The sequence below is a fragment of the Clytia hemisphaerica genome, unplaced genomic scaffold (genome assembly GCF_902728285.1).
Source record: "Clytia hemisphaerica strain Z4C2 unplaced genomic scaffold, Clytia hemisphaerica genome assembly, whole genome shotgun sequence".
Classification (NCBI taxonomy): domain Eukaryota; kingdom Metazoa; phylum Cnidaria; class Hydrozoa; order Leptothecata; family Clytiidae; genus Clytia; species Clytia hemisphaerica.
In genome coordinates, this window is record NW_027103472.1 from 1 (window position 1) to 19,089 (window position 19,089).

Here is a 19,089-nt window from a genome sequence, read left to right on the forward strand (position 1 = left end):
TTTCAATCAATTCGATAGCAATGAATTTTCCAAAAAAAAAATAAAATCGGACCACATATCTGCCGTGATCTGAAAATTCATATTTTTGCAATTAAATCAACTCCTAAGAGTCTAGCTTGTGTTTTCCAGTAGTTGATATCGAGTAAAAGACTTATTTTTATCAATTTTTTTTGGACTAAAGTTTCATTTTATTTTCTGACAAAAGGTATTAACTTTAAAAATTTCAGCTTGAAAGAGCTTGAGTAAAGTAAAACTTGTGTGAAGATTTTTCCAAAATCAAGATGTTAAACTCCTTTTAACTCCTTCCTTTTAAATATTATACTATTCTAGGGTTTGGTCTTACACAATCAGCAAAAGTTTTGATCTGAAAACGATACCATTAATCTTGAATAAGGTCAACTCGTTTATGCAATTATCTCAAAATAAGAAAAATGCAATTACTTCCTTTTGTCAGATCACGGCAGATATCAGGTGGACAGGTGTTTTTTTATAAGAATGGTGTAAATCCATTTCATCATGGATATTCTTAACTTTTTTGGGAAAATCATCTTAAAATATCTAACAGGATTCTTAGGTTAGGATCCTAGTAATTCAGACTAGATGTACATTTAGTCATACGTCCTCAAGCATAAAAGGGCATCTTTGGGAAAGGAAAAGAAGTGAGCCTGTTCTGGGGTAATACAGTTTGATTGAAAATGCGCTAAAAATGGCATTCTTAGCTTGAGTAGCAAAATTCCATGATGGTGATATTCTTAGCATTATCCTTAATTTGAAAATAATAATTTCTTTTCATTCATAATACACAACAGGTTATCAAAAGAATTTATGAAAAGAATGTTGTGATCTTGACTCGCCTAAAGGCTCGGAAAATATGACGAAAAATCTGAATTCAATATATCACATATTGTACTCGGTACCTATTACTTATCTATTGATCCATCTTATCCTCTTTGGGCGGACCTTCCAGCGCAGCTGGTTTATTATTTATTATTTGTTTCGCTATACACTTTTTTACACCGGGTGGTCCAAAAAAGACTTCGGACGTGTGTTGGCTTCTTGAGATCGAATAAATTCGGTCGACCCTGAAAATACTTTTATTAGTCAGAAGATAGTCTAAGTTAAATGTTGAGGTATAATTTTTAGGGGACAATGTCGTTTTAGAGTCATAGCTACAGTATTCAAAGTTAAAATTCACTTTTCGAAAAGTGGAAAAATACGCCAGAAGGGGGGGGGGATAGGAGTGAATAGGAGTGACCTTATCTTAAGTATTGTCAAATTTGTCAAAAAAATATGCTATTTTGAGCAAATATTACTTTTTAAAGCATTTAAATGATTATTTAGGTCGTAAAACTCGTTAAATGTGTCAAATTGTGTGTCTGTTATCGACATTTAATTCCTCTTTTTTGACGTGTTTTTGCACATTTAAAAAAGTGAATTTTGGCTTTGAAAGCTATATAAACTCCAAACCTACTCAACCAAATTCAAACGATTATAACTCAACATTTAAGCTAGTTTACTATCTTCTAACTAATAAAAGTATTTACAGGGTCGTTCAAGAATTTATTCGATCTCAAGAAGCCAACAAACGAAGATTTTTGTTGACTCCCCGGTAAGAAAATTCATTACATATTTTTTGAGTTAGCTCTTTAAAACGAAAATTATATTTTGGTCATACATGTTTTTTTTACAGAGCGTGTATGATGCAGAATATTTTCTCCTGTAAATGAGAGGTTCGAATGAAATATGTCTTTTGGAAAAATCATGCTATTAAAAGGGTTTCTACGGGAATAAAAGGAGCTTATTTTAGGCAGTGTCTTCATACTGAGTCAGATAAATTAAAGCTACTGTTTTACGCAACGATATCTTGCAGACAAGTAAAAGATTGAAAGTTGTTTCGAGATGTGACCTCACTTTCTATTGCTTTTGTAAACAAAAAAATAGCAAAGTTGATTTCGAGCAAATTTGTAATCGAAACCTTTTTCTAATCTTGTCGAAAACAAAACCTTTAACAGCATTCTTTATTACACTTTCATACAGCATTCTTAAATGCAGTTTTCAAGAATAACAAGTCAAAAAGACTAACTATAACGATCAAGAATCGTCTCGATAGGTAATTGTTTGGGGATCTTTTTATCGAGGGAGGGGGTAATTGTCTGGGGGGCAGTTGTCCTGGGAGTAGTTCAAGAGTGAGCGAAAATTATCAACACTTTTACTTTACATCCGAATTTTCACGGAAAAAATTGATTTTCGATAAAATTTATACGAACGGAATTACGAGATTTAACACCAGTCCAAGTCATTATGAAGCCTGTTTTGTGATCGAAGAATTTTTTGAGGTTTGTACTTAATACCTTGGAACTAGAAAATAAACTTACTTTGACTTGACACAGCTTTCAAAAAATCTTCGAGATTCTGTTCCAAATCGAGGCCAGTAACCTCGCTTTCATGTAATTTCAACTTCAATAAAACATCCCATCCCCATGCTAAATATTCGGCATGTGTTTTGGATTGCATAAGTTTTGTGAAAGATGAAACTGCATATTTGCTGACCTATGGAAATAATAAAAAAAAAAATGAATCTGTGATTTCAAAATATAATGACCGCAAGCCTAAAAAGCAATTTGGAGTCCATAAATTTAGTTTTTAATATCGATGATCTTCAATCAATCGACTATAAAAATCGATATAATGACACAATCGATGTCCCCGCAAGCTACTTTTAACGACGATAATTTGCCGTTACAAATCTACAATTACAATTATTCTACCAATCTACAATTACAATTTATTCCAAAAATCTACAATTATGGAATCGGGTCCCCTGCTCTTTTAAAATGAGGAAAAGAGGAACTTTTGCTTTTATGGGTCTAGAGAGAGAGAAAATAAATCTTGTGGTAAACCGGTCTAACTTTTAACGTTTTGAGGTCTACTTTATTTATTTTTGAGTCTATGGGTCTTACTGTGTGATGTATAGGAAAAGTGGAAGATTATCATTAAGTAAGTAAGGATCAGAAAAGTGCGATAACAGGAGCCAACAAAGACCATAGTTATTTCCGTTGACAATAAAAATAACAAGAAAGTGGTTTCAACAATGGGAAATAAGTTTTTTAACTGGAATGACCGTATACTACGCTTTAACTGTCTTATTACACATGAATTTTGATCTAAAATTGAAGAAGTTGACCTTTATTGTAGATGGAAAGAACCGAAATGACGTTGTTTTGATTTTTACCCTTTTTTTGGTCTGGAGTTGTTTTTTATAATTCGTGAAATACAGTAAAAATATAAGTGTATAGTATTTATACCATAATTTTTGCAGGATAATTTTAGTTTCTATCATACACGTTTTTTTTATAAGAACGTAAAGGCTTCGATGGCAAAAATGTTAAGAACAAGTTAAGAACATTTAAGGCTTCGCAGACCCTAAAACACCCAATTTCTAAGGAAAATGGGCAAAAATACTCACAAAATGGTGAAAATAAGAACATGTTAAGAACATTTTTAGGCTTAAAACTCAAAAAGTTAAGAACATCCGAAGGCTTCAAAAATGTTGGATGTTCTTATAAAAAACGTGTACGTGCTTCAGTTACGATTAGCATGCTAGACTACTTTTTTCTTTGAAAGCATTAGACGTCGAATAAACTCGATAATCATGACGTCAATATACTTGCTGTTTGCCATAAAAGGCAAAAAAGGTCTTTTTGAACCGCTGTTGCACAATACCACACTGTGGATATCACGAACATTATTTCTAATAATTGAACGAATCAAACTGAAGGTAAAAATTGGCCTCTCAGCATTTTATGCCCGGGGGGGGGGGTATGTGCGGACGGTATGTGCGGCGAAAAAAATGGCTTTTAGAATCGCACCCTTACAGTGCAGAAAAAAATCGGTGAAATTCATACCCTTACAGTGCATTTTTTCAAATTTTAAACTCTTTTATTTAGAGAAAAAAAAATCAACACTTTCGAGCAAAAATTTGCAATTTTTCCCAGATTTGCTGAAATTTCCACCCTTACAGTGCATTTATCAAAAGTCCACCCTTACAGTGCATTTCTGATATTTTGAAAAATATACCCTTAACCACCGCACATACCCGTCGGTCAATTTGCCTGACTGCCCCCCCCCCCCGGGATTTTATGGTCGGCGAACAAGGCGCGCGTCTTAATTATTACATAAATTACATAATTCAAGCCTTCAAAGGCGTTCGCTTTGAGCGCAACAAGAGTTGAAACTTTTCAACTTTTTTCGCTAGGCTGTGCGGCTTCCCTATTGTTCTTTTTTAAATAGCCAATCAGAAGAGACATTTATCTTTCTTGTACCGTGTGCAAAAATACATCAACAATAGAAAAAAGAAAAAATGTGCAGCATATCTTCCCTTTATTTTGGATCAGTGGAATGGGAAAAGCGTTTAGCGACCAAAGCGCCCGAGCTGTGCGCCTTGTTCGCCGACCATAAAATGCCGAGTGGGTCGGCCTTAAGTCAAGGCTTCTGAGAAATTTTCACCGTTTCCTCCTCATTAAATTTTCTCTTCTCATTCGTTTCCTCTCTCTACTATTAATCTTGAATTTTTCAATTTTATGAAGATCCTTTCGTCTGATCTTGACTTTGATATAACTTTTTACATTACACGATTTTTTATAAGAATGGTGTTTTTTCATTCCATAATGGATATTCTTAACTTTTTTGGGGAAAATCATCCTAAAATATTCCTAATTTCAAGCTAGATTTAATATTTAATACATACGTCTAAAGCATAAAATGACATTTTTGTGGAAGTATTTGAAAATGCTCTAAAGATGGCATTCTTTAGCTTCAGTTGCCAAATTCCACATGATGGTGATATTCTTAGCATATTCTTAATTTTTTGGCCAATTTCATTATGAACATTCTTATAAAGTATATTCTTATAAAAAAAGCGTGTACACTAGTGCTTGGTACTGAGAAAATTATTTGATGATTCCAGATGGGTTTACCAGAGGAAGATCAGTGACTACTGCAAACTATTTTGTTACGAAAGTTAAGAAAAAAAACTAAGAAAAAGTGAGCTTTTAGAAGGTCAATGAACCCAAAGCTACCTTCCTATTGTAACACCGTCTTTCCTTGAAGATTTGACAGGTGAAGAAATCACTTTACTGTTTCATACTATTTAAAAAATGAAATACTCAAAATCTGATTGGTCCAAAAGAGTACCACTTTGCAGTCCCTTTATAAAGGGAAGCGTAGTGAAAATTTCATGTAGGGCTTGAATACCAGAGCAACCCTATGGTGAGTACTTGAAAGGAAAAAATACATGTCTATTGGAGGAAAATAAAGTCCATTCGTTTTGAATTAGACGATGCTATCGTCTGTCAGTAAACTATAAAATATATGCACAGAGTCAGGGCGTCAGGGCGGTTTACAGGAAAAAGAGTGGCGGCAGAGTTTGGAACAAATGGACGATACCAATTTGGCGCACCTCAATATAAAAATCTTTGCCTGACCGACCTCTGAGACAGGTCGGCGGCTTTTTGAGATTTTCCACAGAGAAGAGCTTGCGTTTTTTGTTCGAACTGAGTGCAAACCAAAAAAGCCAAACAAGATGGCTGATGAAATTTCACTCAGATTGTTTTTATGAGATTTATTTTCTCGTGTGTTTATGGTGGAGAAGAATTGTTTATACTTATTATGCATGGCGAAGTTTGGGTGTAGCATTTATAAGTCTTTAGTTTGTCAGGAATAGGGTTCCTCAAGATTTGCTTTTTGGAAAATATTTTTTTTGAATATGAAATGATTAACAACTGACTGACATTCTCCCCTCAATATTCCATTTTAATCAGGTATGTTTCACACTCTTCTTGAAATTTCCAGGATGTGTTCTATTTTTTGAGAATGTTATATACATTTTTGAGTCTATCAAATATACATAAAACTACTCTTTCTGATTTTTCCTGAAAATATCCTCTTTACCATTTTTCATGTTTTTCTATCTATTTTATCACCCTAAGTTTCTGTGAAGAGAATCTCTAACTGGTGTTAAAAATTCTAACTTTTAGCTTTTAGGAGTTTAAGGTGCCACTGGAGAGAGTAGGGTTTTTGAGATTTTCAACTGGAAAAAATTAAAAATTAAAAGTAATGTAATGATTTTAGGGATGTTCTTAGGTTGTTCTCAGGTTATGTATGTTTTAAGAATGAATTAATTTTGTAAATGTGGTGGACAATTGAAAAAATTCTTGTCTTACTAATTTTTTGAATTGGAATAGAAGTCTTCTCTAGCTGCAAGCTAGTCTGCCTTCAAATTTATCATCTTCCATATAAACAAAACCTAAAAAACTACACACGATTTTTTATAAGAATGGTGTTTTTTAATTTTATGATGGTGATATTCTTAGCATATTCTTAATTTTTTGGCCAATTTCATCATGAAGATTCTTATAAAGTATATTCTTATAAAAAGCGTGTAAAAGATGCTTTCACGTGCCTATATTCTACACCTTGTACATGTAATATAAAAAAAATAAAAGTTCATAAAGTTTACTACTGTAAAATGTAGAATTTTTCATCTCAAAAATGAAACACAAAAAGCAGAACATTGCAAAAAAAAACACACTTAATGTTAAAAAGCTGTTTTACCAGAAGGAAAGTGTATCAATGATGCTAAAAGTACAGCGAGCGTGGTATCTTTAGTGTTAAAGTAAGAGTAAAGGTGTGGGAAGAAAAAAATGTAACAACAAACCTGTTAGATTCTTTCTTAAATAATGTACCCTGACAATATTGGTACCGGATTTGTCATTTTATTGGATTTGTCTTTTCATGTGTATGTCGGATGGAAATGGTCATTTAGGTGTGTGGCATAATTGGGTCGATGGATGTGTACTAAGTGGCAGTTTTTACACTAGGCTTGGATAGTGGTAGTATTCGAGCATTTGTTTTTAACTATTTCCATCGATGATCTTTACTATTGATTTTGTCTTATATATTTTTCTTTGGATTGATTAGCTAGTTCTGGGTTCAGTTGTTAAACTTTTTCTTTTGGAAAGGTAGTTTTTGGCCTTCATTAACAGCTCTGTATTGCTTTCTTCGTGTTACAAATATTAAACTGCAAAACTTACATTCTAAATTTGAATTACAAAAAACTACCTAAAATTGTAGCCAGTGTCGAAAAATAAGATTTTTGTCTGTCACTTTTTGTGTTTTCGAATGTTTTGAAAATGGTCGAACCAAATCGTCGATAATACGCAAAGGCAAATCCACGGCTTTTTTCAGTTATTTTCTTTTGCGCCAAATAGACCTTTTCATAAATTACGTCACCAACATCACTTGCCTCGTATTCAAACGATTTCCATGGTGATCATATCCCTTGAGACATCAAATGATTTTTTATGAATAGAAAGTAGTTGCAATAAAATCCGCTGGGAGTTAATCACCATGGCAATAATTTCAAAAAGAGGCAAATGATGTTTGTGACGTAATTTATGAAAAGGTTTATTGGTATCGTCTACACTGTAAACACCTCCGCCAATGCTTACTCCGCCCCTGGCTAACCACCATTTTTAAATTTTATCCCACCTCCTAAACTATTCCCTTTTTTAGTGATCTTGTATAGACGATTGGATCGTCTAGCTTTGAATGTGCACTTTTTTGCTACTACGTGTTGAACCACTCTAAAGAGAGTTAGTAATAAATGCTGATTCAGTCTCCACGTGGTAAGCAAAAAAAAGGGTGCACGTTTAAAAGACGCCCCCCAGCGGTTTTCGTGATGGCGTGATTGGCGTTTTTCAAGTTGTTGTTTCGTGTTTTAAGATTTTAAAGTGCGTGATTGCGTGATCGTGATCACCAACATGATCAACGTCATCGTGATAGAATGGAAATTTAAATCGTGATAACGTGATTTGGAATTTTTTCTTGCGTGATTCAATACGTGATTTGAAAGGTGACTGGGGGGGCCTCTCAAAGCCAATGGACCTTAATTATTATTCATCCTACCTGTGATATGAAACCAGCATCTTTGTTACCCAGCTTTTGGATACCACCAGGATAGTCTGGGAACGAGACACCGTACCCTTCGACAATCATGATTGCAATGAGGTGGTGGTAACAGCGTGGTAAGAAAAGCTTGTCTTCCATCTGAAAAAATGAGTTAAAATCAATTTTTTTAATGATATTGCAAGGAGGCGCGCTTCTGATGATGACAAAGCATAATGTACAAAAAAATTCTCAAAATGGGGGGAAGGGAATGTAGCCCCCTCCTAAAAAAACAAAACAGAGTTTATGTATCTGGGGATATCGAGTGCGACGGTAAGTGAAATCGATACAAAACAATGTCTATAGTTGATGTACGGCTCTATATCGCCTTTGTTCACCTAAACAGACGACGGTATTTTGGAGTTTTTACCGTCGTCGAGCAAATTGGATGGTGATTCTGGAGAAATATCAACTTTGCTTTATACTGTCCCCCTCGATTTATCTATAATACATAAACTCGCTAAAGAAGGGAGGGTAGGAAATTCCTCTGCAAACTATAATGGAATTTTTCTTAAAAATCAGATTTTTCAGTTAAAAGCATTTGAGCACGCTAAGTAGAAAATACTTTTGGAAATTTAGAAAACCAAAAGAAACATCGTCCGTTTATATAAACTTTAAATCCCCTTTGAAATATGTTACAAGTTATGTTAGTCTACTACAGGAGTACAAGACAAACCACTAATAAAATGCCGTAGAAGTCTGGTACTTAATCTTTGGTATTTATATTATTATATTTGCTGATTTCTAGACTTCCATCAACCTAATGAAAAAACAGTCCAAAATGTTACTTTGTCAGCAGCAGGAGAAAGGTGATCTGTAAGTGAAAAAAAGATTACCATCAACCACGCAGGGATCCGAAAACAAATTAGTACTAGTAATCGTATGGTTTGGAGTGCAATTAACGATTAATCACGAGTAACAAAGGAGAAAATAGTAATTTGCACGAGTCCGAAGGACGAGTGCAAATTACGGTATTTTCTCCTTTGTTACGAGTGATTAATCGTTAATTGCACGACAAAACATACGATTCCGAGGTAATCGTCAGTAAACATTCGAAAACCTCCTTTTTTTCTTTTGTTTAAAAAGAAAACATTGCAGTGTAATTTTTCTTTGTTTTCAATTAAAAGAAGCTATTGTAACGTAAAATTTCTTTATTCTTTTTTATATTGAAGAAAAAAAATGTCTTTGTTTTTTATTATATAGTAAAAAAAAGTCTCTGACACAGGACTTGGGAGAGAAAAGAATAAGGGGACAAAAGTGTCCCCCCGCCGAAGAGTGCAAAAAGTGGTAATAGTGCAATTAACGATTAATTGCACTCCTCTAAACCAATCAGATTCTAGTAATTTTGCACGGCTGACGATTAGTATATGTAATCACATGATAACGAGTGCAATTCGAGAATAATTGCACAAGTAATTTGTTTGTTATTAATTTTCCGAGTCCGAAAGGACGAGGAAAATTCGAAACAAAAAAGTCACGTGTGTAATTTTCGAATTGCACGAGTTATTATGTGATTACGAGCTAATCGCTCAATGGCTTTCACTACTTTTTCCCAGTTAGGAAAGTAAATTAAAGAAATTACACTGAAGGTTTTATATTTTTCTCTTCTCTCTGTGTCTTTCTTTTATTGTTGTTTATTGATTTTCTTTCTCACAAAATAAATTTCGAATGCAATTAAAACGTTCGATGCAAAAAAAATGTAAGAAAAAACATTAAAATCAATTTTGTAAACATTGGCGCCGCTTTGAAGAGTGTGATTAACGATTAATTGCTCTCTCTGAGGGCGTGCCAAATAAGAAAAAATAACCCATCGTGCGATTATAAGAGGAATAACAATTTACTTTCCAATAGTTACAATAGTTTTACAAAAGTGTTTCTTTTGTGTTTTTTGCGGCGAAGACGATTAGTTTCTCATTTATCTTTATCTTGAATTACATGGGACGACAGAAAATCAGGGCTTTAGTTTCGCAGATTAAAATTGCAGTTTTTAAAAAATCGATTAGTGTACTTGTTCGATCCTTAACAGGCACGACGGAAGCTTTTTATATCTGGTACGGCGAATGAGGAAATTTAAGCTATTTTATAGCGATTTTACCGACGAAGAGGAAAACTTCGGGTATTTTTGTGAAAATCTGGTACGGCAGCCGCCGTACCTGCCGTACCCGTTGCGTCGTGCCTGCTTAAAAGGTTAGATGTACTCGCTAAGGAACAAAGGAACGAAGGAATGCATAATTGAAGGAGTAAGACAGCAAGGGAGCGACCGGACAAACGAACGACATACCTCTGTCAACTGGTAATTTAAATTTGACAACAAAATACGGGCCGTCTGGTTTTCTTCGGAAGTGACCGCTTTATGAAGTAACCATGTCCGAATTTTCTCCAAGTCGTGTATTGTCGGACACCAGTGAGATAAGGGCAATAATTCAAAGATATAAACCATCACCTAAAAATGAGAGTATGTAGATAAGAGTGTGTTCGAGTATAATATTGGATGTCCCGGGTCATATTGTTCTTTGTTTTTGTCTTGTTTTGCTGTAATTGATTTTGTTGAAATCCAAGCAATAATTGCCGCACACTATAAGCGTATGGACTACAGATTTCGGTCAAAATCTCAGTTCTTAAGAAAACGTATTTCAGTATGTACTCTGCTTTTAAAAGAGGCTTTTAGTTAATCAATGCTTTTTCAAATTTGAAACGTTTTAGAAATATAATAGCCCCTCATCAGTGCAAAAAGTTGCTCTCGGTCAAATTTTTAAATAAATAAACGAGGGTTTTTCAAGAAAAACTTTCAAAAAAGTCTAGTCTTTTATGTGACCCCAACAGGAGGGAGAGAGGCTGGAGTCATGACGAAACCCAATACATTGACCTGTCTCAGTGAACAGAAGATCAAAGGAGGAGCTAATAAATACGAATGGGGTGGAAATTCTTCCAGTTGGGTTTCTGAAGAGTTTTTTCCAAACGGAACGAGAGTTCGAGCAAGTTGGGGATTCCATCGGAGCTATGACATAAACATTTACTTTAAAAAAGTATTCACTATTCTGGTTTGACTTACATCTCGCATGTGTTCAATCTCTTGGTCAACGTATTTCAATAGAGAAGTGACCACAAACGAATGTTTGGTGCAGATAGTGTCCAAAAAGTCCTTGCCATTCTTCGAATAAAGCGTTTTCAAACTTCTGTTCAAAAATGCAATCTGCAATAGAAATAATAAAAAATAAGTTTCATACACAATGAACCTGAACAAAGGATGCTGATTCCTCTGTTCTTCAAAAGTGATTTCAGGAGGCAAACAATACAGTAACAGGAAAGAATTCTTCAACTTTTATCAAGGAAAAGAAGGTATGGAGTTTCTTTTGTTCTGGAGTATGCTATGATTGGGAAAAGTTTCTATTGTTCTACCTAGTTCTATTGTCGTTACTAAAAAGGATGTACTAAATAAAAAGTCTGTATGAAATGTAAGTTTCGCATCATTTGCTCACTTATACATAAAAAGCAACCACGAGACTAAAGGTTGAACATTCGGCTAAGTTCACAACAAAAAACTGGCTTGAATATAACTATTTCAAATAGTTAAACTTAAAAGGGGGAAAACTTAGTCGGTTAAAAGTGTCGAAATTTGTAGGCGTGCAAGGCGTGAAGTTTTCGCGCCGACAGAAACCTTTCTGGTCAACTTCAACAATTACGCCGACCAAAATGTTTCACTCGACTAAGTTTTTCCTTAAAGATTAGTGTAGTCGAAAGTTGAAATCATGAGGTAAAACAAACGATCAGTGCTCTAGCGTGGTTACGTATCATATTTGATAGAGGGTTATTAAGCGCTCGACAATGACAATCTTAGAGGAATTAAGAGAAAGAATGAATCTCTCTATATTTATTAGTAGAGGGCATTTTGTAAAATCGCTCGATTATTTTGGTCAAAGCACTTGTTATACATTTTTGGAAAGCTAAGGCAAAATTACTTTGGTTCCAATTTTTTTCGGACACTTTGGTGTGATTTTCGGACAAATATGACGCTCTCAGGCAAAAATCATAGGGTCAAAAATTAATGAAAATTTTAGCTTGAGAAAACGGAGACCTGTTGTATATTTTTGGAAAGCTCTCAAAAAATTAAGATTATAGATATATTGCATTTATAGGTGATTTCTGTACCTAACTCGAGATATTAACCCTTGAAAACCGTGTTTTTCAGCCAGAAACAGCTGTTTTGTCCAGTTTTTGCGCTTTTTGAAGCTCAATATCTCGAGACCTCAAAAAAAAGAACTAATTTCCCCCTACTATAGCTGAAATTTGAAAAAAATTTCATCTCGTCTTTCTGATACAGTTACCCTAAACAATTGTGCTGTCATTTTTGTTTTTCAGGAGAACAAAAAATAACCAACAATACAGTTATAAAACATGAAGGTTGGGTCGCTCTTTTTCATATCCACCATTTTATCAATCTCCTTACCTATGAACACACTATCCTTTATCGTTTTGGTTCGCGGTCGACGGAGATTCAAGCGCCAATGGTTCACACTGATCAATTTGATAATCGTTCATCTAATTCAAACATTTTTTCATTTACCGCTGCTCATTTATAATACGGTGAATTCCCAATGGATGTTCTCGGAAGATTTTTGTCAACTGGATGCTTTTGTCATGGCTGTGGCCGGCTTTGAGATTATTTTCACACATCTCGTAATAAGTATCGAAAGGTAAAAATCATTTGCTATACCCTCAGTAAATATTTATGTAGACTTTGCTCTTTTATGTTAGTAACGTCCCCTTCCGAATAGTAGGGGGTCCTAACACAATTGGGGGGGGGGGTGGTCCGATTTTTTTTCAAATATAATAAACGGGAGTGACCTTAATTGCCGGGAGTCGGAAATTGTACCTTCAAAGACCCCCAAAATAAAGTAATTATATACTAAACCCAGGCATTTAGAGCGATTCAGTTTTTGATAGCTGAAAATTTTCAAAAATAAAAAAAACGAGCGGGGAGTCCTTATAAAAAATCATAACCAGATGGTGATGTTTATTCGGAGAAGCAGTCTAGCTGAAGGTTACTCTTCTTTGTTTTTAGGTTCATCAAATTGAAATACCCAATGAGATACGAACAAGTCCTAAGTACCAATGTCTTGAAGTTTGCTTCAGCAAGTACATGGCTGGTAGCCATTTTGTTTTCGTGCCCTCCAATGTTTGGCTGGTCGAAATATGTATTAGATGGTGGAGTGCATTGTGGGAACGACTTAGTGGAAAACGCGGGAAATATCAGTTATCTGTTAGTGTGTAGCATATTTGGTTTTCTTGTTCCTTACATTGCATCTATAACTCTAAGCATCAAATTTCTTGTCGAAGTCAAACAAGTAGGTAAAATTTACCCTGTCAGCAAATCAATCAGCGTTTTTGTTATTACTTCAATGACAACATTTACAATAGCCTGGTTACCCTTGGTGGCGTGCATTATATTTAGCCTGACTGTCAAACGTTTGGAGCCGTTTAATATGGAGGTGGTATCCATGGTTACCAAGATAACAATCATCACTGATACTCTGTTGTTTTTGTACTTAAAGAGAGACTTTCAAGAAGTGGCCAAAAGAACTATATCGAGAATGAAAAGCGACAGTATTGTAAAATTTTCATTTTCATCATCAGGCTAGTTACAACTATCGTCCGACCCTGAAATTCCGAAAATCGAAATCAAAATAAAATTATTATTGGAAGTACATTTTAATTTTGATCACAAATTTAGTATAGCTTTTTCAAGATTTTGAGAATTATATGTTCAATTTTCATTTTATCCAGGAATTTGACCTTTATGTGTCTTTTATTTTCTATTTTGCGATTTTGTCAAAATGTAGTAGTTTTTGCTGCCTTTTAAGGAAATTTTATAAGTGAAATTCTACTTTTATTTTTATTTTTTCTCCGACCGACCGACCCTCTTTTTTAGGAAGCTTGGCCCGTAAAACAACAAATTAGATTGACCTTGCCTTAAAAGAAAGAAAGTTAAACGTATCATCTTAAATACAATTGAAAATTTTATATAGGAAAAAATTATTATAGAACAGTAGAAGTAGAAAATTGCAGCAAATTCTAATTGTACATAGAAATCTTTTTGTGTTTACGTAGTGTAAATTTTTATTATGTAGTGTAATGTTTTAGAAATATTATATGTTCGATGAATGCAAGTCAATCTCGACGAAAGAGCTCTTTACACTTATCTGATATTCCGGTGGCGGATTGCAGCCGCCCACGCTAAAGCTCTAAAGGGAGCGGGCCAATTTCCCATCTGAGAGGAATGATAGTCGGCATTTGATGTGCCGCATCCTCAGTCGGGTTCAACAGTCCTTGCCCGTAAACCTAGAAATATTTCGGTTGGACCCGCCAATCCCCGAAAACGAGAGCTGGGTTACCAGACCTCCCGCTGCAAAATTCTTGACGCGGTCTCGTAAAATTCTGTAATGTAAACCTTCCAGATGTTGAAAATTTCCCGATCTTCAGAGCTTTAGCGTGCAGATGAAAATTTCACCATCTGGGTGCCAGATAAGCACAAGAAAAAAGAACAGCCAAGCTTCATAAAAGAAATCTACTGTTTCGTATAATGTTTTGTTTGTTGATATCACGGAAAGACGAAAGGTTGTTATTAAGCTCTCTAGAAGAACATATCATCGTAATCTTTTTGAAACCTAGCTGTTATTTTCAAAACCAACGTTTTAAACCAACTTTTATAGAGATTTTGGCCCACTTCTCAAACTATCTGATTATCCTTTTAACCAGTCATGCAATTGCAGTGTATTAGATTTTGAATCGCTCATATATTTCTCATCGAATGTATGTAATAAATAGTTTATTTCAAGTTGACAAACAGGTAGCAACAAAGCCTAATAAAAGTCAACGCTACTTCACCTACTTAAGGTGATTACAAAAAGCCGACACCGTCAATATAGGTCCGGCAGTTTCTGCACGGTCATGATGTAGGCCTCCACTGCTTAATCTTTTCCCTAAAAATACTAAGATCAACTATATCTATATACTCATCCGGAATGAATTCCAAAACTTTTGGCCCTAAAAATGAAAGTGAAAGTTTCCATTCGAGTGGCTCAACTTAGAGGGTTGTTAAATTCGAAAATTCGGTCAAAATGTGACTTCTTTTCATAGAAAATGTATATTTAAAAAACTTACGTCCAGAGACCTTAGAAGCCGTCCACATAGTACGTACGCACTAAAATGTCGTAAATCGAGTACCCCCTCCCCCTGTACGCAAGTGTACGCAAATGGCTAAACCCCCACTGGTAAGTACGTACTTTTTCATTCACCCTCCCCCCCCCTCGGTTGAAGGAAATTTCGAATTCAAATCGTTTGGTTCGGACCTTTTTTCATACATGAAACTCAATGTTTATCAAGAAATTTTTTCTTTTCGTTGATGCGTATAACAAGCGTAAAGGTCGACAAAAAAACAAGCGAAAAAGGGCTATGAAAAAATTTTCTTTGCGTACGTACATTTTATTTTGACCCCTCCCCCTCCCCCCTCCCCCTGTACGCAAGCATACGCTTTTGAGAAGACTCCTCCCCCCCCCCTTAGTGCGTAGGTACTATGTGGACGGTCCCTTAAAAAATCTTAAATCCGGCTAAATCACCAGAAGGCTTCTTCCAGAATCCTCCTTCTTTCGTATCCTACTCGAAAGTACTTTATAAACATATGTGGCCCGTAGAGTGTGTAATACTAGTTCCGTGTGGTACTATCATTCGGCTCTTTTCTTGAGCCTCTTCTTGAGCCTGTTCTTTTGCCTTACACCCTTTTTTTTTATAAGAATGGTGTAAATCCATTTCATCATGGGTATTCTTAACTTTTTTGGGAAAATCATCCTAAAATATTCTTACAGCATTCTTAGGTTAGAATCCTAATTCAGACTAGATTCTAACATTTTATAGTATATACGTCTCAAGCATAAAATGACATTTTGTGAAAAGGGTGAGCCTTACTAGAGGGTAATTGACAACTTATAATAGAAAATGCTTTATAAAAATGGCATTCTTAGCTTGAGTAGCAAAATTCCATGATGGTGATTTTCTGAGGATTATTCTAAATTTTTTGGCCATTTTCATTATGGACATTCATGGTTTCAGCCCTCCCCCCAGAAATCTTAAGGGCACCTAGGCCAGGTTAGTAGTAGGGGGCTAATGTTTTGCAATTCTTTGGGGTTACCTATTCATTAAGGGTACCTAGCTGTCTTGATGGAGGCTCTGGGGGCTGGTTATATTTTCCAAATGGAATATTTCAAAATATTTAAAATTATTGAATTTTTTTACCCCAGCACCATTAAGATTTTTACGATGGCCCAGAAGGCTCATTATTGCTGCGCACGAGAACATGACTGTGCGCGAGAACATAACTGTGCGCGAGAAATATGCTGTGCGAGCGAGAAAAGTATAATGTGCGCGCGAGAAGTATGTTGTGCGCATGAGAACTATATTATGCGCGCGAGAAGTATGTTGTGCGCGCACAAGTTGGAAATTGTGTGCGAGAAAAAAAATACTGTGCGCGCGAGCACAAAAATCAAAGTAGATGTTTGATTATTTTAATTCCGCCCTTTCCGCCCTCCCTCCTGTAATTCGAGTCTGGAATTTATGATTCAAGTCTGTAGAATACATGCCCTTAAAACAAATGTTTTTTGACTGACTTCAGCTTAACAAGATTCTTCGGGAAAAGGTTTTCAACCAGTATGAATGATGAATATTTAGTTTGCGAATATGAATGATGAATATATAGCCAATGATGAATATTTAGTTTGCCAATCAATCATGGACCACAGCAACCAGCAGCATGACCACAAAACCGCAACAACTTTTAACATTTTCCGCGACTTTGTCTATCATTTTGGATATGATTGTTTATCTTTGTATACATTTTGAGGACCCGAATGAAATTAACAGCGACACGATCTCAGGACCGGAATCATTATTTTTGGAAGTTAAACTATATCTTCTTTGCTAATATATGTCTCCTTTGCTTTCGCACTAGACTATTTTCTCGCGCACGATAACATCTTCTCGCGCGCACAACATACATTTCGCACGCACAACATATTTCTCGCTCGCACAACATATTTCTCGCTCGCACAACATATTTCTCGCTCGCACAGCATATTTCTCGCGTACAGTCATGTTTTCGCGCGCAGCAATATAATGTGCCTTCAGGGCCATCGTAGATTTTAGGAATGACAAAAGAACAAAAAGTGTCAATTCAAAAAAATTATCGGCTGAATAGGGGTACCTAACTCAAAGCAATTTCTCAAGGGGACCTAACTCGTTGGGGGCACCATGCTTCAACGGGGGCACCTGAAAAGTGGGCTGAAACCATGCACATTCTTATAAAGTGTATTCTTATAAAAAAAGCGTGTATTTGAAAATACTGAAAATCAGATTATCTTTATCTATTTTTTATTTTTAGTTTTAGTTTTTAAAAACATAAAGGTCCTGTATATATATTTTTTCTTTCAAACTGTATATTAGATTTTGACATTTATTTGTAATTATTATCCTGTAAATTTGTACTATAGTAGGTAGTTGTATTATACTTTACCAGTTAACTGTGGTTCTGGATAATATATAGTTTAGAAATCAGACCTCTAAGAAAAAAATTTAAAACTGATTGGCTGAAAAAAATGTTTACAAGGCCGACGTCGTGATTTAGAAAGTGGAGATGCGAAAAATATAGTGACTTAGTCGGCGGTACCTTCAAGGCTTTATTTTTTGACAAAAATATGTCTGAAATAGGGTGAAATACAGTGAATACAGTTGAGTTTCGAATCTTAAACCTCGGTAACTCGAATGTTTCCTTAAATCAAACAAGTTTTATGGTCCTTTCATTTAACAATGCCTTATAATCCAGCAGCATCAGACAATTTCAAAAACTGTATAAAAAGAAACGTAGCGCAAAAATAATCACCTCCTTGAATAATAGTCGAACGTGCGCAACGCACTGGGCTCAACTTCAGTGGCTTCAAATTATTCATAGGCCCAATTGTAGACCCCAGATATTCACCCAATGAACAAATTTCAGCCAAATTCGACCATTTTGGAGGCCTGTAGGCTGCTCCAAAGTTTTAGCCTCGTTTTGGCAAAAAAACTCGTCCCCAGGCCCCAAAAATCAAAATTTCTGAATAATGCAAAAAGCACCCCCAGATATTCACCCAAGGAACAAGTGTGCAAAATTTCAGCCAAATCCGACCATTTTTGAAGTTTCCAGGCTGCCCCAAAGTTTTAGCCTCGTTTTGGCGAAAAACTCGTCCCCAGGCCCCAAAAATCAAAATTTTCAAAAAATGAAAAACACCCCCAGATATTCACCCAAGGAACAAGTGTGCCAAATTTCAGCCAAATCCAAGCATTTTTGAAGTATCCAGGCTGCCCTAAAGTTTTTGTGACAGACAGACAGACAGACAGACAGACAGACAGACAGACAGACAGACAGACAGACAGACAGACAGACAGACAGACAGACAGACAGACAGACAGACAGACAGACAGACAGACAGACAGACAGACAGACAGACAGACAGACGACAGACAGACAGACAGACAGACAGACAGACAGACAGACAGACAGACAGACAGACAGACAGACAGACAGACAGACAGACAGACAGACAGACAGACAGACAGACAGACAGACAGACAGACAGACAGACAGACAGACAGACAGACAGACAGACAGACAGACAGACAGACAGACAGACAGACAGACAGACAGACAGACACACACGGACAGACATTGTCAGATTGTAGCTCAACTGAAGTTGAGAACAAGGAAATACTGTAACATCGTGCGTATTTCCTTGTTATTTTTGTTTGAAATCCAATGAGATAATTATTGTTTGGTTTATATTTCATTTTCAATTCCTTATAAACCTTACTCCATAACACGAAATATCCTTAACTCGAACGAATTTGTGTTCTCAGTGCGTGTAAAACTCCACTTTATTGAGGATTATGCTTTATTTCAATTCTGAACTACATTTTTTATCAGGTATAATTGTATCAACATCCGGGAGGGGGGGCAACCAGGTAAATTATTGCTCAACGCGTATGTGCCTCGCCATCGGTTAG

General features: G+C 35.6%; 2 protein-coding genes across 3 annotated transcripts in view; one reads left to right on the forward strand and one right to left on the reverse strand.

Moving 5' to 3' along the window:
• Window positions 1-1,503: 1,503 nt before the first annotated feature.
• LOC136798312 (rhodopsin-like) lies at window positions 1,504-13,736 on the forward strand. Of its 2 annotated transcripts, XM_067054899.1 has the most exons (3): window positions 1,504-1,609; window positions 12,364-12,698; window positions 13,067-13,736. In XM_067054899.1, the coding sequence occupies exons 2-3, from the start codon at window positions 12,400-12,402 to the stop codon at window positions 13,641-13,643; spliced, it is 876 nt and encodes a 291-aa protein (XP_066911000.1). In that variant the 5' UTR covers window positions 1,504-1,609; window positions 12,364-12,399; the 3' UTR covers window positions 13,644-13,736. The 2 variants fall into 2 exon arrangements, with proteins under 2 accessions (XP_066911000.1, XP_066911001.1); XM_067054900.1 differs by lacking the exon at window positions 1,504-1,609 and having other exon boundaries at window positions 11,208-12,698.
• LOC136798311 (ectopic P granules protein 5 homolog) overlaps window positions 2,153-19,089 on the reverse strand; it is a 28,867-nt gene continuing 11,930 nt past the window's right edge. Inside the window, exons 14-17 of the mRNA XM_067054898.1 lie at window positions 11,057-11,197; window positions 10,286-10,447; window positions 7,966-8,106; window positions 2,153-2,550 (exon numbers count right to left, since the gene is read on the reverse strand). Coding sequence (XP_066910999.1) covers window positions 2,359-2,550; window positions 7,966-8,106; window positions 10,286-10,447; window positions 11,057-11,197 — 636 coding nt within the window. The 3' untranslated portion in view covers window positions 2,153-2,358. The remainder of the gene's footprint in view (window positions 2,551-7,965; window positions 8,107-10,285; window positions 10,448-11,056; window positions 11,198-19,089) is intronic.